Below are 26,777 nucleotides of genomic sequence, written 5' to 3'. Positions count from 1 at the left end.
TCTCGGCATGAGCAGAATTGGCATCTGTAGGGGTTGAGCTCTCTCTGTTCCCACGGACAATAACAGTTTTAATAAGTATGGGAGGCTATCTATTCACAAGTGCATTGTTATTAACATAATTATGGTACAGATGTACAGAATATTATTCTTTGCAATTTAATTAAATTCTTGGATCTTTGTTTGTACCGGGATATAATAACTGGTTATGGTACTGGACCAATGTATATCTCCCATCACCAAGGAAAATTTTACATTTGAATTTGATCAGTCTGCTTATTTGTGAGTTAGCACTGAAAATTGTTCATGTTGCCAGAATATCATAGTAAAGCAAAGCTCAACTGGTTCACCAATCACCTTTTAAGGAAAAACACTTGCCGTATTGCATGACGCAATGCCACAGTATGTGATTAACTTTCATGCCTTCTGCAGTCGCTTGCCACTCTACCACCAACCATCTTCTAATTTTATCTAAGGGCGGATAAAATATTGCAACTTTGCCATTCCCTCCCCACCCACTTTCCAAGATGGGGAGAAATAAGTTTTCTTTTCTGTAACTGCTCCCCCTGCTGTTCCAGGCCCTGCAAGAGTAATTTGGGCCTTCTTCCTGGTGTCATGCCTCCCCGACTTCCTGTTGCCCATAAGTCTTACCCTTGCCTTCCAATTATCCAATGTAAAAACAGTTACAAAAAAGACATTTGCAGAGCTGAAATTTATGGTCTGATGTAGCATTGAAACACCAATGATTATAGTTGAGACCTCCCTAGATCTGCGCTCTTTCTTTCCTCAAATGATAAACATGAAGATGTGAGAGGGAGAGAACAAACTGTTGCTCTTCTATAACCACAATGTGTTTTAACCCATATGGTAGACAAATAATCTCTCACATTTTAGTTCAATCAGTTTATTTATTAGACAAGGTTATTTACTTAAGTAATCACACGTTCCTGCACACTAGGACTATAACTAACACACTTAAACGACCTTAACTTAACTTCCAGGTGACTGGCAGATATAGAGTAGATATGGCCTTATCTGGTTCCTAACTTCTGCCGGCTGGAGTTCTTGTAGGTCGTCTGTGTTCGATTGTCGTCCTTTGATGGATGTCACGTGTCCTTGAACTTGGCTGATGTTGGTAGTTGTGCTGCAGTCTGAGATCAGCCGAAAGAGAGAGAATGCAGGCCTGTGCTGCTTTTTAACTGGCTTGAGTTTTCCCTGCCGCTTTTGTGGGTCGCTGTCAATCAATTGATCAGGGCTCCATCCCCTGATCGGTTATGTCCAATCAGGGGCTGCCATATCAATTTTGGGGTGGGTACTCTGGCCAACCCTGGGAGGGCTCCGAGCAGAGGCTTGGTGCCGCTTAGTCTGTGAGATGATGTGATGGACAAGATTGTCCTATTCCTTTAATTGCCTTTTAATGGTCCTTTTGCAGGTGTGAATGTCTGCACGAGGTCTGGGCTGCAGCTTGTATATTTGCAAACTGCAGCTTGTCTGTGTTCCAGCTTGATGAATTTGCCATCACTCTTTGCGGGAGGCCACTTTAGATGGCCACAAAAACTAGATTGTTGCACTGGAATTGGAGGTTAGGCACACAGAAACAGATGGGTAGACATGAATTAGGATATGAAATCAAGCACACTTTGACCAAGAACATAACTAGGATGGAGGGGGAAGAAACAGAAATGTGATCCGAAGTTATCTAACCAAAGACACACACAGCTGTTTTCTCATTACAGGTTAATAAATTCACATGTAGCAACACATCAAATACTGATCAACAAATACCGATAAATCTGGAGCTTAAAATTCAAAAGAATACAGAGCACAGCATAACATCAACCTGCACTAGATTAGACGATGCAAAAAGAGCTAGTATTAATTACCACGCATATTTCCCCCCCCATATCCATCTCGTCCAACAAAAAAGAAATGTCATCAATCTCCGTAATTCCATTCATTAAGCATGCCGCATCAGTTGTTTCCTAACAAACACACATTTTTAAAAAAACAGTAAACAAAAAAATGAAGAAACAAAAATACAAAATGTAATGGTAAGTCAAGGTGACCTTTCCAGTTTACAGTGCGCAGCTAGTTATTTGTTGATATTCTTGAACTTGAATGTAGCATCTGTTATACAAACTTGTCATACTTTGCTCTTTTTGATTAGCTCAAAGTAAAACAGCAGTGAACCAGACAAGAGACTGACATTAAATGTTTCTGTCACACCTCTTAATCTTGTTAATTGTGTTCCTCCTAACACAGGCCAAAGTTGCGGCTGTTTTAGAAACCTCTTAATTTAAACTGTTCTATTCATTTTCCCCAATGCACAAAGTTGTCTCTGTTTTACACTATCCCACCCTGAGCCTATTACTTATTTTTAGCCATTGAGAGGTTGCCTATCCTCACCAGTTTTCAACAAGGAAGGCCATTCAGCTTCGAAAGCCTGCTGCAGCATTTGAATAGATCCTAGCTGATCTTGTTAGTCATCTTCTCTCACTATCCCCTTATGCCTTGATGTCAATGGTATCCAGAAATCTATTGGTCTCTTCCCCCTCCGCCCCCCCCTCCCAGCCACATGAGTGTTCTGACTGATCTGAAACCCCATAGACCATCACTTTTGAGCATGGCTCTGCCCTCACTCCCACAACTCTGAACATTGCCTCATAAAAGGTCATCCAGATTCCGACAAGTCTCAGGCAATCCCAGAACATGTGGGTGTGGATGGCCAGGCCGCATTGGCACCATTCACATTTGTCCTCCACCTCCGAAAAGAACCCACTCATTTGGGTTCTGGTTAGGTGTGCTCTGAACACCACCTTCAGCTGTGTTAGGCTCAGCCCTGCCGCATTGAGATGAGGCAGGAGAGTGGTGATAACACACCGTGAGGTAAGTCTGACTCCTGTCTTTCAGCAGACATTGCGCTCACACCCATCCTCTGAATTAGGTCCGCACGGGGGCGTTTGATCTTGTGTCCGGGGCAGTGGGGGGAGCGAAGGACAATAGGACATTGGGGTGCAGACAGGTCTGCCGGGAACAGGGAAGATTAACATGACAGAGGCTTCACGTTTATCAGATATAGCATATTTTAATTATGAACATTTGACATGTCCATTCCTGCTAGCTACAGATCTTAATCTGTCATAGTCTACTGCTGTATCTAGGTGTGTCCCAAGGATGTACATCAGAGGTGGAGGCAGCCTGCTGCTTTCTGTGTCATGTGGCCTTTTAGGTCCTTGGCGGACGTCCTCCCGCGGGCCCTGTCTGACTGCCCGCTGACCTTGAGATGTACCAGTGTCAGGAGGGGGGATTCAGAAGAATTGGGGATTGCTGTCATCTACTTAGTGGCAGGCACTGGGTTGGCCTCCAGGGCTTCCTCCCCCCTGATCGTGCCCCTTAAGGTCCTGCAGATTTCCATGGGGCAGCTGGTTTGAGCCCGAGAGCCTCTGCATTATCTGGCTCTGCCAATCCTGGTGGCCCACCGTTGGTATTGACGCCCTCAGCGATGCTCCTCAGACGAGGCCATGTTTTTTAGTGCCTCAGCAATGTCCACCTGCAACTGGGACATGGCCCTCATCAAGTCCAAAGATGTGCGGGTGAGGTGGATTGGCCATGCTAAATTGCCCTTAGTGTCCATAAAAGTTAAGTAGGGATTACGGGAATCGGGTAGATACGTGGGCTTGAGTAGGGTGCTCTTTGTAAGGGCCGGTGCAGACTCGATGGGCCGTGTGGACTCCTTCTGCACTGTAAATTCTATGATCTATGAACTGAGATATGATATCGAAGCCTTCAGCCATGGGCGCCACAGACTGAGCCATTCCTTGGACACCACCACTCAAGATCCTGATGTCCAGGCTTTCCACGGCGGTTGCCACCCTAGCAATATCAGTCTTATTGCCACACATTGTCGGCATCATCTCCTTCTCCCGTAGCATTTGAGACTCCTCCAATCGGCTATGCACTCTTTGGAATATCACTGGCAACTCCCTCCTGAATCTCACTACAGTGCTCTATCATCCTATCAGCTCTGGGATGTGAATATGACTCAGCTGAGTCCTGGGATCCACCAGACATCCGTTTGCTGACTCCCTTGGATGTTCCTGCCTCCACCTGATGCACATCAACAACCGTGTAGTGTTCCTCAGATTAAACTCCAGAAGGCTGTCCACTAATATCGCCCACTAGTGCCTGTCTCTGCGCTGGTGGAAGGTGGGGATGATAACTATCGCGTTGATGTTGTGTGTGTGTGTGGGGGGGGGGGGGGGGGGGGGGCAGCAGAAACGACTCTGGATGGCTCAGCTCCAACAAACAAACTTCCATCAAGACAATGAACATGTGGTCAGTGATAGGGAAGGATCATTTTCTCTGATATGAACAACTCACTTTAGACAGGTCACCTGGGTGAAGGGGATGAGGATCTTCGCCTCCTGTGGCGCAGATCACTGTTGATGACTGCTTTCCTCTGACAACCCTGCGATTTCCAGGGTTGTTCCTCATAGTGGGTGAGGTCTCAAATCTCTGGTACTCCGCCCCGTCTTGGCCCTTTCCCTATGGGCTATCTTCACCTGCGGGGATAAATAGGACATTGTGAGCCACACCCTTGATGTGTCAGGGCGAGGGGGCAAGAGTCTATAGCAGTTGACATTTGTAGGCACCACTCTTGGACATGCAGGGTTTGTTCTGGTGAGTGCTAGTGGGTTCTGGGAAGTAAGCACTAAGATTGGATGTGGGCAAGGTGTCAGCCAGTGATTTTGGGGGGCTGGAGAAAGAGAGAGAACTTGAGGGGTGGCAGTTGGAACTGATGCCTGGAGACCGGTGGTAACTTACCCTTGCAGCTTAATGGAGGTCGTTGGTTGTCTTCCTGTATTGTACAGGGGTCCTCCTGGTCATGCTGCCCACACCGACATCCGCTGCCACTGCCTCCCAGGGTATTGGTGATCCTGCTGGTCCTCCTACCCCTCTGGGGAACAGGATGGCCCATCTTGCATCAACAGCGTCAAGAAACTTGGCCAGGTCGGTATCCCCAAAGTGCCCTGCCATGCTTGTGTGACTGGATGTGAGTAGTGAGGGAGCATTTAATTGCATTTTCCCCTTGTTGGCTGCGAGACACTGAGGTGCTAGTCTGGCGAATCAGATGGCGAGCAGCCAGTTATGGCTAGAAGCACAAGGGGGCTCCTTTCCGGCACTAAGTGTCTTTAAATATGCGATCACGCCAACGCACCCATCGAGAAACACCCTGACAGTTGTTCCAAAAATGATACTTGGAAACGTTTCCATTAAATCGCGCTGTTGAATCTCCAGAGGTGAGTTGAGGGTGGCTGCCCTTGACATCAAGGCAGCATTTGACCAAATGTGATTTCCAGGATCCCTAGCAAAACCAATGCTGCCTTGATGTCAAGGACAGTCACCCTCCACTCTCCTCTGGAGTTTTGATGTTTAGTCCATGTTTGGGCCAAGGCTGTAATGTGGCCTTGGTAAAACCCGAACTGACCATCAATGAGCAGGTTATTGCTGAGTGAGTGCCGCTTGATGGCATTGTTAATGACCCATTCCATCACTTTGTCCATGATCGAGGGTAGACTGATGGAAGTGGAGCATTTAAAGGGCTCCAAAGGTGTTTCTGAACCAGGCAAGATATTGACGTTTGGTGACACAGTATTATGGCTACATCAGAACAATTGACCGTTGTCTTATTACATTAGGGATGCTGTGCTGAGTATAGTCACAATATGCACGTACAATGGATGTCAACCCTCTGTCTTCCATTCAATGCTCTATCAACTCTAGGTGCAATCTGCTGAGTTGACGAGGGAGAATTTCACAATCTGATAATACTGGGAGTTTATGGATTCTAGGAGGAAGCTTCCAGATTTTGGGAGAGATGTTCTTGATGGTAATGGACTGGATATTCAATGTTTGGCACCATTGGTGAGGAGATGGGGTCTGGCACCATTGAGAGGAGGACACAGGATAACATGGGCTTAATCCTCCCTAGAGTTGTGGGCCAACAGTAAATTCTTCACCTTTCCCAGGCTGCTGGTTCTGTTCAAACAACATAAAAGCAGTTTTTGGAGAAAAAAAATACTTTAATGCAGCGGTTTATGGTCATTTACTTCTATATCTCAACTATGGAGCACACCAGAATGACGGAGTGGGATAGCTTGATCTTGGTTTTGGACAATGCTCGGCACAACATCGAGGGCAGAAGGGCCTGTTCTGTGCTGTACTGCTCTATGTTCTGTTCTATTATTGACTTAAATGTTTAGAATTTGATAACTCAAGTGGTTTATCTTCTTGAGGACAAACACTCGAAGTGACATAATTAAGTACAAGAGAAAATAAGAAACAAAACACGCTTGCATTTACATCCTCGTGTCCAGAGTCTTTAGTGGCCAATTCATATGTTCAATCTCTAGGTAATTGTATGAGCCAAAAATAAACTACGCTATACAAGGTAAAAAAATCAAACAATTTGCAATATCTATCTTGTACATTCCGGGTTAATATGAGGTATAAGTGAGTTAACACATCACAATGTACAATAGACAATAAACAGCAAAAGTGACCAAGGTGGATCCCATGGATTTCTCAGCAATCCACCCAGATGTCAGTAAACATTGTGAGTCAACTAATCTTGTTGAAACTGTCTCCCTCACAAATGTTTCACTTTTGATTATCACGTTTCTGAATTCTCTCAAAGTCACTCCAACTTGGGCTTGCTCAACAACTACACACCACCTAGGGTTTCAATCTCTTCTCCTGAGGCTTGTCTAGATTTCTGAATCTGTCCTGCAGCCACGAATTGCATATTTTCAGCTTTTTAAACAGTCCGTTAGCTTCTCTGGGCTTGAACTGCCCCTGGATTTCAACATGCTCCAATCTCCCCAGCTATACAAAGCTATAAAAGGCTCCCAGGGTTTCTTCTGACTCCTAGCCTTTTCCAGCGGTCCAGTGACTTTCTGCCACCTCCACAGCTCCCCAGGACTTCTCGAGCCCCAACTACAGAGAGCCATCTAAAAGCAACACCTTTTGGAGCTTGCTAACATCAGTACCTTTTCGGCATGGCCTTTTTCCCTGCTGCATAACAGGGAAAACGCCAGCAAAAACACCAATAAATTGAAATCCTAAAACTTGCTTAAGCTTTACCAATCTTCATGATGAGATAGCCTTCCAGGGCTCAATTAATGTTTTAAAATTAATTATAGCTCACATACAACACAAAACAACTCTTTAGGCTGCATTTCTTTGTAAGCAATATACACACCTCATCACCAATTTTCCAGCGAAGTTAACCTACCTACTGTTTTACAATCCTGCCTCTCTAACTGTTAACCCCTAAAGTCAAAATGGTGCCACCTTTTGTGTGTAATAGCCTTCAAGCTTCTTTATTTGTATTCATCCCATTTTATGCAATTAAACTATAATCATCCCAGAATATTGCCCCCCCCCCCTGGTGTGGCATGTCTCCTAGTTACCAGACCTGGTAGAAGAAAGTGAAAGACCTGGCCAAGGAATTGGAAGAGACTTGTGCTGCAGCAGATATTGGAAAGATGGCGGAGGGGGAAGGGCTGGTGCAGGTTGGAAATCCCCAAATGGAGCAGTTGATGGCCTTCATCAGGGAAGAGTTCCGTCAACAAAGAAAAGAGGTGCAGGAATTCCGATCAAAGGCCATCAAAGGGGCTGTGGCACCCCTGAAGGGCTCGATGAACCGGGTTGAAAAGTGTCAGGGGGCACGGGTCGCACATCCGGGAGATGGAGGGGGCGATGTTGGACCACAGCGGTGGTGGCATTGGATGCGGAGGTGGGGCTCTATGGAGACATTGGAGCAAAGGTGGAAGAGCAAGAGAACAGGTCGAAAAGGCAGAACCTGCGCATCGTCGGCCTGCTTGAAGCAGTGGAAGGCAAGAGTACCACGGGGTACGTCTCGAGGATGTTGGCAGGGCTGGTGGCGGAGGGGGTGCTGGGAAAGGCTCCAGAGGTGGATAATACGCGCAGGTTTCTAAAGTCAAGAATAGGGGAGCCGCCGCGGGTGGTGATTGTAAGACTCCACATATTTGTGGAAAAGGAAAAGTTTCGGCAGTGGGCCAGGGAGAAGAGGAACTGTGACTGGGAAGGAAACCAGGTCCGAATATGCCAGGACATTGGAGCTGAACTGACAATACGGCGTGCCAGATTTAACAGGGCCAAGGCGGTGATTTATTGACGGCAGATCAGGTTTAGGGTGCTCTACCCAGCAAAACTGGGTGACGTACGAAGGCCGGGAATATTACTTTGAAATCCCAGAGGCGGCCATTGACTTCATTAAAGAGCACAAACTGGGGGAGAACTGAATTCTGTTGGGAGATGGAGGAGCCGGCGAGTTCGGAAGATACAGGTAAAGTGGGGAATGTAGTGTGGGGGGTTTCTTTTCTACCTAGGTGGAGGATGGTTGTTGGGTTGATTATTTGTATCAGGGGTAATAACTTTGTACGGGGATAGTCGTCACCGCTTCCCCTAATGTCTGTGGCAGTGTTTTTCTTTTCCCTTTTTTTGGAGTGGTTTGTTGCATTATTATTGGGCAGCGAACATGGAGAAGGTGAGGCGGTCGTGGGAGGGAGAGGGGGCAGAATGAGTTAGGATGGAGGAAGAATTCTGTAGGGGGTCCAGCCTGAGGGCTATGGTGACAGGAGATATATAGAGAGCCTGGTTGTAGGGTTCATGATAAGGTATGGAACCAGCTGAGGAAGCATTTTAGGATACAGGGGATGCTGGTGCTAACGCCGCTATCGGGGGATGGATGGTATGTGTAGGAAGTGGAGAGAGGTGGAGCTGGTGAGAGCGAGAGGTTTGCAAGCATAAAGGAGCTGAGGGAAAGGGTACAGCTCCCAAGAGGAAGCAAATTTAGATATTAACAAGTAAGAGACTTTGCACTGAAATTGTGGAAAGGATTCCCCAAGCTGCTGAAGTATGCTCTATTGGAATGGTTGCTGCACCGGGACATAGAAGGGGAAGGCAGGATTGGCGACATATATGGATGGTTGGGAGAGCAGGGGTTGTGCAGGTGATGAGGATCAAGGAGAATTGGAAGGGAGATAAATTGGCAGTGTGGGGTGAGGCATTATGCAGAGTGAACTCGACCTCCTCGTGCACGAAGATGAGCCTGATACAGTTTAAGGTGGTACATAGTGTGCATATGACTCTGACTAGGATGAGTGAGTTCTTCCAGGGGGTGGTAGAAGTGTGGGCAGGGACTGGCACTCCACATGCATTTGTTCTGGGGTTGAGAAACTAGAGAGCTACTGGGTGGGAGTGTTCGGAACACAAACCAAGATTGTGGGGAAGGAGGTTGGGCCGGTTGTTATGGTGGCAATCTTCGGGATATCTGAGAAGCTGGAGCGGATTGAGGGGAGGAAGGCCGATGTCGTAGCTTTGCCTCTGATTGCATGGCGAGAAATTTATTGGAATAGCAGTCGGCAACACCGCCTGGGGTGGCAGCCTGGCTAGGGGACTTGTATGACTTCTCCGTTTGGAGAAAATCAAGTATGAACTGAGGGGCTCAGCAGTGGGCTTCGAGACGAGGTAAGGGCTGTTTGTGGCCATGTTTGAGGAGCTGTTTGTCATAGGAAGGGGGTGCGGGGTGAAAATGGGGGGAAAACCTGTACAGGCTGTAAAATTGTGAGATGGGGAGCATGTTCCCCCGATTGTTTATGTTTTGTAACTGTTTAAATAGGTTTGGAACAAAATGCAGTATTTTTTTTTAAAGGCATTTGTAACAATGGTAAATCTGAATTCTAGCTCACAAGTGGGAATCTACTCTTGGGTGGCATAGGTTAGGAAGCCCAATCATCTGCAAGATTCCATGTTTTATCTAAACTAAATTGTGTAAATTAAATACTGCTTTCAGTCCCCAAGCCCCTCTACCCCTCATTTTTAGTCATTGAGAGAAATAGGAAAGATTCTCTTTCAACATTTCTTCTTTCCCATTCAACCAAGTGCTTGCGGCTATTTCACATGGTGTAATTTTTTTCACTTTATTGCCCTATTAACCTGTGCCTTCTTTAGTTGAAATTCCATAAACTGAAAGACAATTTGCATCGATGTTGCATTTTCACATGTGGTGACTGTTTTAATTCGGTCAGTTTGTGCCATAAACAGCAATTAAGTATATGACAAGATAATTTGGTTGAAGATTAAATAAGGGCCCAACTGTATCTCCCAAAATAGATCTATACTCCTGGTTTGCTGTGGGGTTTTTTCTTGGCATGATTGCTTGCCATGATGCACTTCGGTTACTGTTGATGTGCTTCAAATTGTGTTTGGTGTCTTTCTATTGCTATAATATCCTGCTGTATAAAGTGTGTTGTTAACCGTACTACTTTCTGGTTTTCCTTTTTAATAATCCTTGCATGATGTAGCTATTGTATCGCAAGCTTAAAGCTGTAAAGCTACTAGTTTTAGTGAATCAAAAGCTTGAAGACTGAAGGTCGACGGTAATAGATCATTGTTAAAATCAAATCAATCCATGATCCAGAAGCTGATTGTACCCAGATAAATAGACCGATCAGTGGTGCAGGAAAAATAGCGCAAATCTTTAAAGGTATTACTGCTATGTGCAATCTTGTGGTTCAAAATGTGATTACGGGTCCAGCATTCTACAATCGTGTTGTTATTCTAGTCACTTGGCTGATGAATATGTCTACATGGGTAGACCACTAAATTGGGCAAGAAGCAGAAGAATGACTTACATTTTATGCAACTCTGCTTGCACCTCTCATATCCCACAATGTTTCATACAGTTAATTCCTCTTTCAATTAAAGTAACTGTTTCATCGACAAACATGTCAATCACTGTGCTCAGCAAGATCACACTGCAAAATGTAGTTTCAGTGGTGGTCGTTGAGGGAGGAATATTGGCCCTAACACTAGAAAAACGCAACCCAAGTGTCTGTGTATTGGCCATTAACTGGGGATTCACATGTGCTATCTATATAGCAGCAAACTGAAACTGTTTGGAGGTGTATGTTGGTCAGTTTTGTCTCTATAAATAAACTTCCAAGTATGTAGAATAGACTTCATTTCTATCCTTCACTGCCTTTCTACCTGAAATAGAACATTTTAAAAAAACATCGACCTGAATAACTCAGAATGGCAAAGAATTTTGATTTCAATCTCATTTAAAGGGCAGTATCTCTCAAATTTCAGTGTAGTATCTTCCTAGATTTGTGTGCTTAGGGGATGACTTAAAAGTACAACCTTTATAATCTATATATATATTTGTTTAAATTTAAAATCACCCAAGTGAAACTGAGCTTCACCCACACCTCGCTGAAAATGCCGACAATAAATATGCAGTTTGACTGTTTTTGAAGGAATGAAAATAATTTTGAAGATCAAAGATGAGCTAGCATCATGGTACAGATTATTGGCCCTGGCAATTTGATTTGAATTGTGCAGATTTAATATTTATATTTCCTGTAGCTTGTCAACTGTATTTCATTAATGAGCACCTTTATTTTTAAGGCACAGTCAAAGAAAAAGAAAAATAATGAAGAGAGAGATAAAACTGCAGTGAGTACTAAACATGGAATAAAATTGACAGTACAACTGACCCAGGTAATGATGCTATGATTTGACACTAACACATCAGATTAATTTCTAGATTTTGTTTGCCACGTGCAGTCCATGTATGTTTTTGGTCATCTGGGAATATTTCTGGGAATTTATCTACAATTTACTAGGGATGGACAACAACATAAAATGCACTAACCTAATGTTATACTACAATATGCTGAATTAACTTTTTATTGGGCGGCACGGTAGCACAGTGGTTAGCACTTTGCTTCACAGCGCCAGGGTCCCTGTTTGTAGGGGGCAGTTTCGTGAAATTGGAGGACCAGTATGAGCTGTCCTGGGGGATTGATTTCAGGTACCTGCAAGTTCAGGAGTTTTGTGAAGAGAAGGTGCAGCCCTGCATTACCACCCTTGGGGTTGCAAGGCAAGATGCTGTCGAAGGAGGGGAAGGTGTCTGAGGTCTGCAAGGAGCTGATGGATTGGGAGGAGGAGCTGGGTGGGGAGGTAGAGGCCGGGTCATGGGCTGAGGCCCTGTGGAGGGTAAATGTGTCCTTGTTGTATGCAAGGTTAGGACACGTATGATGGTAGCTGTATGAGTAGGTTTAGAGGACCGTTGTGGGTGGTGAGATGGAAGGCCTGTGAATCATGTCCAGATGTTCCGGGCGTGTCCGAAGCTAAAGGGGTTCTGGCAGGGGTCTGAAGACGCAATGTCCGAGGTGTTTGGGTTAAAGGTGGCCCGGAGTCTGGAGATGCCGATATTCAGGGTGTCGGAGGACCGGGAGTCCAGGGGGCAAGAGAGGCCAAAGTTTTGGCCTCTGCCTCCCTGATAGCCCGGAGACGGATCTTGCATGCATGGAGGGCCCCGGAGCCACTGAAAGCGGACGTGTGGGTGAGCGACCTGACAGAATTCCTGAGGCTGGGGAAGGTAAAGTTTGTCTGGAGGGGGTCGGTTGAGGTGGAAACCATGCATTGATTTCTCTGAGGAGGATTGCAGAGTAAGCAAAAGGGTTGGGGAGGGGTAATGGGGTTAAAATGGGGCAGGCACAACAGGAGAAGGGGACAAAAGTGCAGGAGGGATGATAAGTAAGTTTGTGGATGTCACAGGTTAAAATAGTGAGGAAGAAAGTCTCTGATTGCAGGAAGATATAGATGGGCAGATCTGTGGCAGATGCAATTTAACCCTGAAAATTGTGATGTGATGCACTTTTGCCTTTATCAGTTGTGACATAGATTATAAGAGCAGGGAGGTTATGTTGAAAATGTACAGCATTTTGGTTAGAGCACAGCTGGAGTACTGTGTGTAGTTCTGGTTGATTCACTATAGGAAGAATGTGATTGCATTGGAGAGGGTGCAGAGGAGATTCACCAGGATGTTATCTGTGATGGAGCTTTTGAGCTATGAAGAGAGGCTGAATAGGTTTGGGTTGTTTTCTTTAGAGCAGAGAGAGCTGAGGGTGGATCTGATTGAAGGGTGTGGACATGGTGGTTAGGAAGCCGCTGTTTTCCTTGATTGAAGAATCAATAATGAGGTGGCATAATTGTATGGTGAGGGCTGGAGCTTTAGAGAGGATTTGAGTTAATGTCTTTGCACCTGAGGGTGGTGGGAGTCCAGAATGCACTGCCTGCGAGGGTAGTAGAGGTGGGAAAATTTACGACCTTTTAAGAAGTACGTGGATGAGCACTAAATGTCATGACCTTCAAGGCTATGGGCCAAATGCAGGAAATTGGGATTAGTATAGATTTAGTGTAGTTTTGTTGGTGCAGACTAGATTTGGATTATGGTAAAATACTCCCCTTCCCCCATTTGCTTAAATTTTAACAGATTTTAAGATTAACATGAACAACAAAGTACCTCATAAGATACATGGTCTCATTAACACAAAGTCCCTTTAAGCACACTGATTGGCTGTGATCAATTACACACCCTCCGCTCTGAACCCAAGGTAGTGTCTGTGGATTTTCCCCCCGAAACGCCCAGATGATTCAAGTGAGAGTTTCCAAACTCCATTCCCAAAAACATGCTTTAAAATCATGTTTCACAATAATGCTTTCCATTAACGGTCTGCATTCTGAAATCCAGTCTAGGTTTTCCAAACAACACTTTTAAACAAAGCTTTCCACCAAGTATCCAGTTTCCACACCACACCCTTTAGGATTTGACTGTACAAACTATTCACAATTGCTTTACCAGACTCTGTTAAAATGGCATCAAACTTTTGATTTAGTCTGATTTCCCACCTTAAACCTGGTTACTGCAATTGTCTCTAACTCCAAACACTTTGTTTATTCTTCTGGAATTCTTCGAAACAATACCTTGATCTTTCTCTTAGCTTCAGTCATTTAAGACATTGGTCTCTGCCAATTCCCTAATTATCTGGACTGTAACTGGTTCTTTGGGAAGTCAGTCTATTTGCAGCTCCTGTCTTGCCCAGTCTTTCCCCTGGCAGAGTTGAGAAATGTTCACTCCCTGGTGCCCTCCTTCAACTGCAGTATGACCAGCTAAAACGGAAAGGCTTTTCTACCTTACAAGGTTCCCAGTTGCTAAGCAACCATTTCTAATTTTCTTTACTCGTCACGCCATACACAACAGCACAACAGAAACACAATTGGAACTGAACCAACTGCCACACATACAATCACCTTTGTCCAGCATGAATCTAACTATAGGTTTAACCTTCCTTCCACAGAAACATTAAATTCAATCCACATAATATCAATAAAATATTTTACCATTAAAATCCCTTAAAATTACCTTTGATTTCCTAATGCAACAAGAAAATGATCCATCAAAACATGGTCCAAATTTTCACCAGAAACATAGGTAATGCTCAATCCTTCAGATTAATTGGGGTTTCTTTGTTCAGTGTAATACATGTATTTGGAAGAAGGGGGTTTTAAATAATTACTGCAGCACATTATCCTGGATGAAAACTAGCTTGCCATCAGGATAGACGAGTTACAATTAAATGGCTGTTTGTTAAGAGTCTGATTCAAGAACTGCGTGGATACTAATGGGGGTTTGGAGAGTGCCTAAACATAATTGCGGAACAAAATAAGTCAGTTTACTCCATGCTAGTCACCTTGACTAAAATTTACAGGCAAAGCTATTATCTCAGTAGATCCTTTGTATGACAGCGAGGTATGTTGGTACCAGTTAGATCATATGGTCTCAGTACTGTATTTATACTGATAGCATTTTTTTTATTAAGGAGAAATTAAAGAAGAAAAAGAAGCATAAGAAACGTGGAAAGAAGAAAAAAAAAGTCTTCGGTCCAGATTTAGATTCGGCATGAGACGAGAATGAATAAAATTATTTTTGAAAAAAGTGGATCTTTGGTTCTTCTTTGAATTCTGCAAGCTGCATGGCGAACACCTGAAGAGTTGAGGTGGAAAAGGATTTGAACACTACTTACCGCATGATTTTCCAAACTTCTGCTTGCATTTGCAAACATTTGTAACTTTACAAGTAGCTTTTATTTACCCAAGGTGATGAACAACAAATAAGCCTCTGTGATTTTTTTTTTTTTTTTTTTTTTTTTTGTAGGGTTCAAGTTTACCAACCGTGACCATTTTTGATAAGTAACATAGTCCCTTGATAACTTGTGTAAATGTGAGCCGATCCAACTGTTTTTGCCCATATTGTATGAATCTAAACTTGACATATAAGTTGGAAATTATCAGCAGTTCCATGTCACTGTGTTACTGGTTAACTCTACAGAAAGTGATGCCTATTAGCCTGATGCTGTCTGGCCTCCACTAGAAAGCTATTTTTATATAATTTCTTGATCCATTTAGCTCAACATACTTAAGTTTTCAGTTGTGTTTAAGTTTGCAATTTGTTTTTGAATGGGAAATAGTATCATTCCTAATAAAGTATTGACCTGAGTGTTTTATAACTTTGTAAAATATATAAAATAAATCTTAAAATATCTCCTATTTGTCTGCAGTTGCAGTTGTTTATCAAGTGGGGTGGGGACATTTAAATTGGATCTATATCAATAATGATCAGCATTGCTATAAGTACTTTTGCCTTGTCTTAACTTGCCGAGGGAAAACGGTCTTCGTTTGAACTATTGTAGGGGGATATAGGGTGTGATTCAACCACCACGAAGTGCCCGGGTCTGATCTGAGCGCACCGTTTAAAGGCCAAAATCTAGAATATTTGGCTATAGAACCTTCTATCACTGTACTCAAGTTAATAGATTGTAAAAAGACCCATTTATCCCAACACACTCTCCTGTCCGTCAGCTAGACTTCTATCCCAGCTAATAAATTACCCCTAATTCTACGTGATCTCACCTTGTGAATTAACCTTCTGTGCGGTACATTATCAAACACCTTCTGGAAGTCCAGATATACTACATCTACAGGATCCCCATTATCCACTTTGCTTATTACATCTTCAAAGAACACAAGCAAATTAGTCAAACATGATTTGCCCTTCATAAAGCCATGTTGACTCTGATGGATAGCGCTTTGGCGTTCCAAATTCCTGATATTACATCCTTGATAATTGATTTCTAACAATTTTGCAACAACAGATGTTAAACTATCTGGTCTGTAATTTCCCACATTCTGCCTCCCTCCATTTCTGAATAAGAGCGTTGTGTTTACATTTTTCCAATCCACTGAAACCTTCATGGTGTCCATGGAATTTTGGAATATTATAACCAATGAATCCATTATCTCTGCTACCACTTCCTTTAACACCCTAGGATGTAGGCCATCAGACCTTGGGGACTTGTCTGCCCTCAATCCCAAGAGTATGTTGAGTACCGTTTCCCTATTGATGCTGATTGTTCCAAGTTCCACCCTTTCTATTACCTCTGAATTGTTTATAGGAATGGTACTCAAATCCTCCACCATGAAAATTTAGGCAAAGTATTGATTTAACACCTCTGCCATTTCTATGTTCCCCACTATTAACTAACCGCTTTCATCTTCCAAGGGGCCATCACCTTAGCGACTCTTCCCTTTTATGTACCTGTAGAAGCTTTTGCTATTCTTTTTGATACTCAGTGCTAGTTTTTTTTCTCATAATTTACTTTAACTCTTTTTTTCTTTATTATTTTTGTAGCATCCCTTTGTTTATGTTTGAAAGTTTCCCAATCTTCCAGTCTGCCACTGGCATTTGCATTATGATCTAACTTAGTTTTTGTCTTTTTAATGTCCTTGGCCTCCTTGTTTAGCTATAGATGTTTTTTACCTTTCTTCCCATCTTTCTTCCTCACTGGGATATATTTTAGTTGTGAAGAATTGAATATCTCCTTAAACAACTGCCACTGTTCATCAGCTGTCCTACCCTTCCTGCCCAGTCTATATGGGCCAAATCTGACCTCCAGCCTATGTAATTTCCTTTGTTTAATTCCAGAACACTAGTGTGGGACTCCACTTTCTCGCCCCCAAACTGAATCTTCAATTCTACCATACTATGGTCACTACTCCCTAGTGGATCCTTAACTATGAGGCATTAATTAATCCTTCATTACAGAATACCAAATCGAGAGTAGCCTCCTCCCTGGTTCGTTCCCCAACATACTGTTCCAGGAAACAATCTCTAATGCATTCAATGATCTCTGCCTCCAGGCTACCTGTGCCAATTTGATTCCTCCAGTCTACGTGCATATTAAAATCACCCATTATTATTGCCATACCTTTCTTGCAAGCCCCTGCTATTTCCTGGTTGATACTGTGTCCCATTGTAGAATTACTGTTTGGGGACCCATAGATTAGTCCTACCATGGACGACTTCCCTTTGTTATTTCTTATTTTTACCCAGACCGATTCGACATCTTGATCTCCAGTGCTTCTGTCATTTCTCATCATCTTGATCTTCCTTTACCAGCAAAGCTACACCACCTTCTTTTCATTTCTGTCTATCCTTCCGAAACACTGAGTACCCTTGGATATTCAACTCCCAGATCTGGTCTCCTTATAATCGTGTTTCTGTATTCACCACCAAATCATACCCCTTTGTCTCTATCTGCGCATTTCACTTATTAATTTTGTTCCGAATGTTTCTTGCATTCAGACACAAAGCTTTTAAGTTTCTATTAATTATCAAATTTCTCTACTTTTGTCTGATTCCTTGGTGTAATATTACTTTCACATGTTCTGTCCCTTCCTTTTATTTTCTGGTATCGTGACAGGAAGGTTTGCTACTGCCGTTGGGGAGAATTTAAACTGGCCTGGCAGGGGGATGGGAGCCCAAGCGCACATTTGTAATGAAAAGATGCAAAGCTGGAAGTGGAAGGCAGAGGAAGCAAAGGCTGGAAGATAGAGAACAAATAAGTTGTTCAGTGATTAGTGATATGTACTTCAATGCATGAGATGACGAGTGAATAAGGCAGGTGAACTGAGGGTACAGATTGTGACTAGGAAGTATGATACCATAACTTACTGAAACACAGCTCAAGAAGGGCAGAAATGACAATTCAGCACTCTTGGTTAGTGTTTTCAGCGAGGACAAAGAGGAATAAAAACTGAGGGATGCAATATTGGCTAAAGAAACAATCAGTTTTGCATAATACTAGAATTATCAAATGAAGCCATATGGGTTGAATTGAGGAACAAAAAGAGGCAATCACTTCTAAATATATACTATATACCCCTGAAGAAGAGGAAATATACAGACAAATTGCTGAAGTGCAGGAACAATAGGACAGTAATAATTGGAAATTTCTTGTACTCTAACTGGGATTTAATCAGTGTTAAAGGGATTATGTGCAAAATTATTCAAATGCATTCAGGAGAATCTTTTAGCCAGTACATAGCAAACTCCAAAAGAGAAGGGCCATTGTGTACTTAGCTTTTCGGGATGAAGTTAGGCAGGTTGAAGACATCACTTTGGTGGCAATCATAATTCAATTCGATTTAGTATAGTTATGGAAAAGAACAAAGAGTAAAAGTATTAAATTGAGGTAAAGCCAATTTTATTAAGCTAAAGTGTGATTTTGTAAAAGTGGACTGGAAACTTGCTCTTTTTAGCCTTAGTTTTATTACCTCTGATTATGTCACCTTTGCTCACGAGTCGCCAGGTATCTTTCTGAGACCGCCACGTGGTTCAAGCTCGAGTTATAATTAATAAGTCAGCACACCACTTAGTAAGATTGAAATCAACGGTCATTTATTATATACAACAATTAATGCTTAAACAATAATCCTACTATCTATATAGAAACCTACCACTACTGGCCAATACTTAACTTTAGGAAGGGCCCACCAGGTCAGGGAAACAAATGGTTTATCGAATCGGATCTGGCCCGCGGGATTCAAAAAGGCTGATACAGGTCGATGGCTAGGAGTCTTTATCGGGTAGCGATCGCTGGAGTCAGACTTACTGTTTCTGGTCGATGTTCTTGCGAAGGTCTCGAGCAGGAGAAGAAGGGAGAGAGAGCGAGATCTGAACTTGGCCCCTCACTTTATAGGGCCCAGGGGCTTCCCGCCTCTCGGGGCGGCCCTTGACCCTGAGTCCCAAGTGATTGGACTTGTTCCCAATCACTGGGTTCGATATGTCCAATAACGGGGCGATTCCTCGATCGGGGGGTGGTCGTTCACCTGTCTTTGTTTCGGCCACTGCAGGCGCCGACAGGTCTGGCCCGGCATTCAATTGCTAATATGTTGCAATTGTTCCCGGGGATAGCCGACTAAACTGCAGTTGTCTGGGTTGATGTGCTGCTATTGGTCTTGAGTATCGATCTGGGCTGACTTCCCCAGAGCTGAATACGCTATTCTGTCTGCAGCTGTCTGTTTGTGTCCTGTTGGCTGCTTTTCCCATCAGCCTTTTCGGTTAGCCATTTTAAATTGGGTTTTGGCCAAATTAATAGGGAATCAGCCATTTTAGGTGGCTACAAAACCTACTCGAAAGTAAACCAGTGTCAGAGCAGTGGAAGGGATTCAGCAGAATGGAGAAAGAGTTTAGAATAAATATGTTCTTTGAAAGAGATCCCAAATCTAAACCTCCCTGGATGTCAGAGACCAGACTAGGATAAGACTAAAAGAAGCTGGTGTCATACTGAAAGTTCGAAACAGACAGACTGGCAAGAAAATGCAAGGATGAAATTAAAGAGGAAATTATGTAAGACGAGAGGGCATGAAAAAATAACCGCCAAGTAAAATCAAAGAAAACCCAAGATGTTTTAAAAATGCATAGAGTAAAAAAGAGTAAGGGACTAACTAAGAAAAGAGGAGAGCCTCTTTCTGTTGGTGTGTGTAGAGACGTGATTTTAGTTTTTCATGAATATTTTGCATGTCTTCATAATTTCTTATGATGTTATTAAGCTTATCTTTAAATAGTTATTTTGAGTTTATTCAACCTTTTGCCTTCAGATAAAATATTGTGTAGTTCCACCAGGAAAGAATTAAGGTCCTTTTTCATCTTGTATTAGATGTGCTGATACAAAATGCACAAGACCTATGGGGTTGAAGCAATCAGTCTCCCGTGAGTCTCGCCGAATATGAGATCCCCCGCTAAGGGGGTGGGGAAATTGAGAACGTTAATGATTGAGTGCTATATAAAGTTAACCAGGTATGGAACTGACAGCAGACCCCCCTGGGAGCTGATGTATATTGAAAATATAATTGCTATGCAATAAACTTAGTTTTCTTTTTACCAACTTGATTCGGACTCGTTCCTCGTCGATAAAACTGGATTACTGTCGACGTTGCTACACTCGACGAACAACCAGCTCCTTTCCACTGCTGAAGTAATTTTTTTTTCTATCGCAAAAATGCCTTTGTTTGGAAGATTGGACATGTTTGACGTGAGCGTAGAGCATTTGACACAGTACACCGAGCGCATGCATTGCTTTTTCCAGGCAAACTCGCGGATGATGATCAACAGGCCGCTATATTGATGACTGCCTGTGGAGCTCACACTTATTGACTGATGGAAAACCTTACAGATCCTCCAGACACTAACACTTTTGAAGAATTAGGAACCCTAGTTGCACAACCATGTCCGTTATAGTACAGAGATACCTGGCTGAATTCTCCGTCGGAGAGTAAATAACATGGCTACTCAAAGGAAGTTGCTAGACGAAACGTCCTTAGACCTGCAATAGGCTGTTTAAATTTAATGTTCCCGCGAAAACGCTGAGAGGGACTGCAAGATATCTGGGGACGGAGGTAAACACCCGAGGGCACACCCTCTCCCAGCAAGCGCCTCCCCTCAATGCTGAAACCCTGGACCGAGTGCCGTAGGGGCAGGGTCCATTGGTCAAGGACTGAAATGTCCCAACCGTATGCCTCCCCGGAGTCTGTGGAGGGAGAGCCCAGGCGTTGTGGGGCATGTTGATGCAGGAGCTGCAGGGAGCTCCAGGCACAGATCAACCAGCATCCCTGGTGCCCTGGTAGAGGCCGGCGCCAACCAAGCACCTTTCACCTGTACTAACCAAAGGAGGAGTGTATGCAGCTGAGGTGCATTAAGCACCCCGCGTGGCCCCCATCAAGATGACCGTACAAGTTAATGGACATCCATTAGAACTGGAACTAGACACGGGAGCCGTGGTTTTGGTTATTGGAAAACATCTTCGACACAATAAAGACGGGGGTGCAACAGTTAGATCTGTGGGGCACCGAGGCAAGGTTAGCAACATACCCCGGCGAACCATTAGCCATCGTGAGAACCAAAATGGCCCCAGCAATTTACGGGAAACAATCGGTACGACTCCTGTTGATCATAGTCAACAGACATAGCCCCAGCCTGCTAGGGCCCCAGCCTGCGATTGGCTAAAGCGCTTACACCTGGACAAGAACATATAGCATTACAGCGCAGTACAGGCCCTTCGGCCCTCGATGTTGCGCCGACCTGTGAAACTACTCCAAAGCCCATCTACACTATATGTCTATCCAATGACCATTTGAATGCCCTTAGTGTTGGCGAGTCCACTACTGTTGCAGGCAGGGCATTCCACGCTCTTACTACTCTCTGACATCTGTCTTCTATCTATCTCCCCTCAATTTAAAGCTATGTCCCCTCGTGCTAGACATCACCATCCGAGGAAAAAGGCTCTCACTGTCCACCCTATCCAATCCTCTGATCATCTAGTATGCCTCAATTAAGTCACCTCTTAACATCCTTCTCTCTAACAAAAACAGCCTCAAGTCCCTCAGCCTTTCCTCATAAGATCTTCCCTCCATACCATACAACATTCTGGTAAATCTCCTCTGCACCCTTTCCAATGCTTCCACATCCTTCCTATAATGCGGTGACCAGAATTGCACGCAATACTCCAAATGCGGCCGCACCAGAGTTTTGTACAGCTGCAACATGACCTCATGGCTCCGAAACTCAATCCCTCTACCAATAATAGCTAACACACCGTACGCCTTCTTAACAACCCTCTCAACCTAGGTGGCAACTTTCAGGGATCTTTGTACATGGACACCGAGATCTCTCTGCTCATCCACACTGCCAAGAATCTTACCATTAGCCCAGTACTCTCTGTCTTCCTGTTATTCCTTCCAAAATGAATCACCTCACACTTTTCTGCATTAAACTCCATTTGCCACCTCTCAGCCCAGCGCTGCAGCTTATCTATGTCCCTCTGTAACTTGTAACATCCTTCCGCATTGTCCACAACTCCATCGACTTTAGTGTCATCTGCAAATTTACTCACCCATCCTTCTACGCCCTCCTCCAGGTCATTTATAAAAATGACAAACAGCAGTGGCCCCAAAACAGATCCTGTGGTACACCACTAGTAACTGGACTCCAGTATGAACATTTCCCATCAACCACCACCCTTTGTCTTCGTCCAGCTAGCCAATTTCTGATCCAGACTGCTAAATCACCTGAATCCCATGCCTCTGTATTTTCTGCAGTAGCCTACCGTGGGGAACCTTATCAAACGCTTTACTGAAATCCATATACACCACATCAACTGCTTTACCCTCATCCACCTGTTTGGTCACGTTCTCAAAGAACTCAATAAGGTTTGTAAGGCATGACCTACACTTCACAAAACCGTGTTGACAGTCTCTAATCAAATTATTCCTTTCCAGATGATTATACACCCTATCTCTTATAAACCTTTCCAAGATTTTGCCCACAACAGAAGTAAGGCTCACTGGTCTATAGTTACCGGGGTTGTCTCTACTCCCCTTCTTGAACAAGGGGACAACATTTGCTATCCTCCAGTCTTCTGGCACTATTCCTGTAGACAAAGATGACAAAGATCAAAGGCTCAGCAATCTCCTCCCTAGCTTCCCAGAGAATCCTAGGATAAATCCCATCCGGCCCAGGGGACTTAGCAATTCTGGAAAGTGTGAAAATAGATAACACCTCCTCCTTATGGACCTCAAGCCCTTCTAGTCTAGTAGCCTGAATCTCAGTATTCTCCTCGACAACTTAGTCTTTTTCCTGTGAGAATACTGACGACAAATATTCATTTAGCAACTCTCCTATCTCCTCGGACTCCAAGCACAACTTCCCACTACTGTCCTTGACTGGCCCTACTCTTACCCTAGTCATTCTTTTATTCCTGACATATCTATAGAAAGCTTTAGTGTTATCCTTGATCCTACCTGCCAAAGACTTCTCATGTCCCCTCCTGGCTCTTCTTAGCTCTCTCTTTCGGTCCTTCCTAGCTAACTTGTAACTCTCGAGCGCCCTAACTGAACCTTCATATCTCATCTTTACATAAGCCTCCTTCTTCCTCTTGACAAGTGTATCGACTGCTTTAGTAAACCACGGTTCCCTTGCTCGACCACTTCCTCCCTGCCTGACAGATACATACTTATCAAGGACACACAGTAGCTGTTCCTTGAACAAGCTCCACATTTCCACGGTGCCCATCCCCTACAGTTTTCCTCTCCACCCGATGCATCCTAAGTCTTGCCTCATCGCATCATAATTGCCTTTCCCCCAGATATAACTCTTGCCCTGCGGTATATACCTATCCCTTTCCATCACTAAAGTAAACGTAATCGAATTGTGGTCACTATCACCAAAGTGCTCACCTACCTCCAAATCTAACACCTGTCCTGGTTCATTTCCCAGTACCAAATCCAATATGGCCTTGCCTCTCGTTGGCCTATCTACATACTGTGTCAGGAAACCCTGCTGCACACATTGGACAAAAACGGACCCATCTAAAGTACTCGAACTAAAGCGTTTCCAGTCAATATTTGGAAAGTTAAAGTCCCCCATAACAACTACCCTGTTGCTTTCGCTCCTGTCCAGAATCATCTTTGCAATCCTTTCCTCTACATCTCTGGAACTTTTCAGAGGCCTCGAGAAAACCCCTAACAGGGTGACCACCTTTCCTGTTTCTAACCTCAACCCATACTACCTCAGTAGACGAGTTCTCATCAAACGTCCTTTCTGCCACCGTAATACTGTCCTTGACTAACAATGCCACCCCTCCCCGTCTTTTACCACCTTCCCTGAGCTTACTGAAATATCTAAACCCCGGCACCTGCAACAACCATTCCTATCCCTGCTCGATCCATGTCTCCGAAATTGCAATATCGAAGTCCCAGGTACCAACCCATGTCACAAATTCACCCACCTTATTCCGGATGTTCCTGGCATTGAAGAAGACACTTTAAACCAACTTCCTGCCTGCCGGTACACTCCTGCAACTTTCAAATCTTACTCATGACCTCACTACTCTCAACCTCCTGTATACTGAAGCTACAATTCAGGTGCCCAAGCCCCTGCTGAACTAGTTTAAACCCTCCCGAAGATCATTAGCAAATTCCCCCCCCCCCCCCCCCCCGCCAGGATATTGGTACCCCTCTGGTCCAGGTGTAGACCATCCCCTTTGTAGAGGTCCCACCGACCCCAAAATGAGCCCCAATTATCCAGAAATCTGAAACCGTCCCTCCTGCACCATCCCTGTTTCCACGTGTTCAACTCCTCTCTCTCCCTATTCCTTGTCTCGCTATCATGTGGCACGGGTAACAACCCAGAGATAATAACTCTGTCCTAGATCTAAGTTTCCACCCTGGCTCCCTGAATTCCTGCCTTACATCCATATCCCTTTTCCTACCTATGTCGTTGGTACCTATGTGGACCACGACTTGGGGCTGCTCCCCTCCCCCCTTAAGGATCCCGAAAACACGATCCGAGACATCACGCACCCTGGCACCTGGGAGGCAACAACCGTGAGTCTCTCTCGTTCCCACAGAATCTCCTATCTATCCCCCTAACTATGGAGTCTCCAATGACTAATGCTCTACTTCTCTCCCCCCTTCCCTTCTGAGCAACAGGGACAGACTCTGTGCCAGATACCTGTACCCCATGGCTTACACCTGGTAAGTCTCCCCCCCCCCCCCCACCCCCGCCCCCCAACAGTATCCAAAGTGGTATACTTGTTACTAAGGGGAACAACCACAGGGGATCCCTGTACTGACTGCTTCCTCCCAGCCGCTCTCACCGTCACCCATCTATCTTTATTCTTCGGAGTAACTACATCCCTGAAGCTTCTATCTATGACCACCTCTGCCTCCTGAATGATCCGAAGTTCATCCAGCTCCAGTTCACTAACGCGGTTTCTGACGAGCTTCAGATGGGTGCACTTCCCAAAGGTGAAATCAGCAGGAACACTGACGGCGTCCCTCACCTCAAACATTCTGCAGGAGGAACATTGCCATCCCCTCTAGATAAAAAAAGACAAAGAAAGAAAGAGCTTACCTGTTATTCACTCCCCTTCTCAGCAAGCACTCACTCAGCAACTTCTGCACGCCGCACAATAACACCTGAGGGAAAATAAAAGAAAAACTACTCACCAGTCACCAGCCAATCCCTTACCGGCAGGCTGTGATGTCACGGTTCAACTTCTTTCTACTTCTACCTGCCCTCGAACCTTCCTCTTGATCTTTACAGCGGTTGGGTTTTTTTTGGTTAGAGGAGAGGGTAGGGAGGGAAACACTGAAGAAGTGTTTCGAGTTTAAGTGTCACTTGACAACAGCTCCTCCACAAACCACCTTCAAGTTAGGGTGAGCACACGGATGTATGAATATTTCCCCCGCCACAGCCAATCAGCAGCTCGGCTCTACTGCACTCTGCTGGATGCTTGTCTTCACTTGAACAGCTAGGGTTCCTTGCTCAGGTACACCTTCAAGTTAGGGTGAGCACACGGACGTATGCAAATTGCCCCCGCAACAGCCAATCAGCATCTCCACTCTACTGCCCTCTGCTGGATGCTTGTCTTCACTTGACCAGCTAGGGTCTCTTGCTCAGGTACACCTTCAAGTTAGGGTGAGCACACGGATGTATGCAAATTTCCCCCGCAACAACCAATCAGCAGCTCCACTCTACTGCCCTCTGCTGGGTGCTTGTCTTCACTTGACCAGCTAGGGCCTCTTGCTCAGGTACACCTTCAAGTTAGGGTGAGCACACAGACGTATGCAAATTTCCCTGGCAACAAATTTTCCAAATGGGGCCTACACAAAGTGCTAGGGAAATACCCTGAAGTTTTCCAACTCAAACTGGGAAAAATAATATGGCCCATGGCAAAAGTTCAGGTAGACTCGGACACACAACCAATGAACTTTAGTACTCGCCCGGTCCCTTACACTTTGTTAAAGAAAGTTGGGGCTGAACTAAGCTGGTTCGAAGGCTTAGGATCATTAAACCAGTATGTTTTGCCGACTGGGCAGTGCCGGTGGTCCCGGTGCCCAAACCGGATAAGCCGGTCAGACTGTGTGAGGTAACAACAAACTCCAGCGAAACAGCCTTGCATTGTTATTCCGGAATCGCTCCAAAAACGTCAAAGGATTATGATCCGTATATGTAATGGTGTCAGATGGATTGCTGGTCACATAAATGTGAAAATGTTGCAAAGCCAGCACCAAACTCAATCGTCGAATACTTTTTCTGGTGAGAATTCAATTTCTTTGAAAAATAACCAACAGGCCGCTATAGCCCTTCGTCGTCGTCTTGTAGAAACATCGCACCTACGCCCACATCGCTTGCATCAACAGCCACCTTGAAGGGTTTGGTATAATTTGGGATGACTAACACAGGAACAGTGGTTAACACAGCCTTCTGGCCGTCAAATGCCTGTTGACACTCCGCTGTCCACTGGAATTTGTTACGCTTCTTGAGCAAGTCCGTCAGTGGAGCAACTACACTGCTAACATTTGGTACAAATTTCCGATAAAATCCACTCATACCAAGAAATCGCATTATTTCCCGTCGTGTCGAGGGTATCGGAAACTCCCCAATAACTTCCGTATTCACATCCCGTGGGACCAGTCGACCCTGTCCGATTGTATGGCCAAGG

General features: G+C 44.5%; 1 protein-coding gene across 1 annotated transcript in view; it reads left to right on the top strand.

The window, feature by feature from the left end:
* Window positions 1–15,480, top strand: part of fam133b (family with sequence similarity 133 member B) — a 49,048-nt gene extending 33,568 nt beyond the window's left edge. The window contains exons 10-11 of the mRNA XM_072509290.1: window positions 11,494–11,586; window positions 14,754–15,480. Of these exons, the coding sequence (XP_072365391.1) occupies window positions 11,494–11,586; window positions 14,754–14,837 (177 nt within the window). The 3' untranslated portion in view covers window positions 14,838–15,480. The remainder of the gene's footprint in view (window positions 1–11,493; window positions 11,587–14,753) is intronic.
* Window positions 15,481–26,777: the final 11,297 nt, after the last annotated feature.

The sequence above is a fragment of the Scyliorhinus torazame genome, chromosome 6 (assembly GCF_047496885.1).
Source record: "Scyliorhinus torazame isolate Kashiwa2021f chromosome 6, sScyTor2.1, whole genome shotgun sequence".
Classification (NCBI taxonomy): domain Eukaryota; kingdom Metazoa; phylum Chordata; class Chondrichthyes; order Carcharhiniformes; family Scyliorhinidae; genus Scyliorhinus; species Scyliorhinus torazame.
Note: the sequence above shows the minus strand (reverse complement) of the source record. Positions and strands in the feature narration are given on the sequence as shown.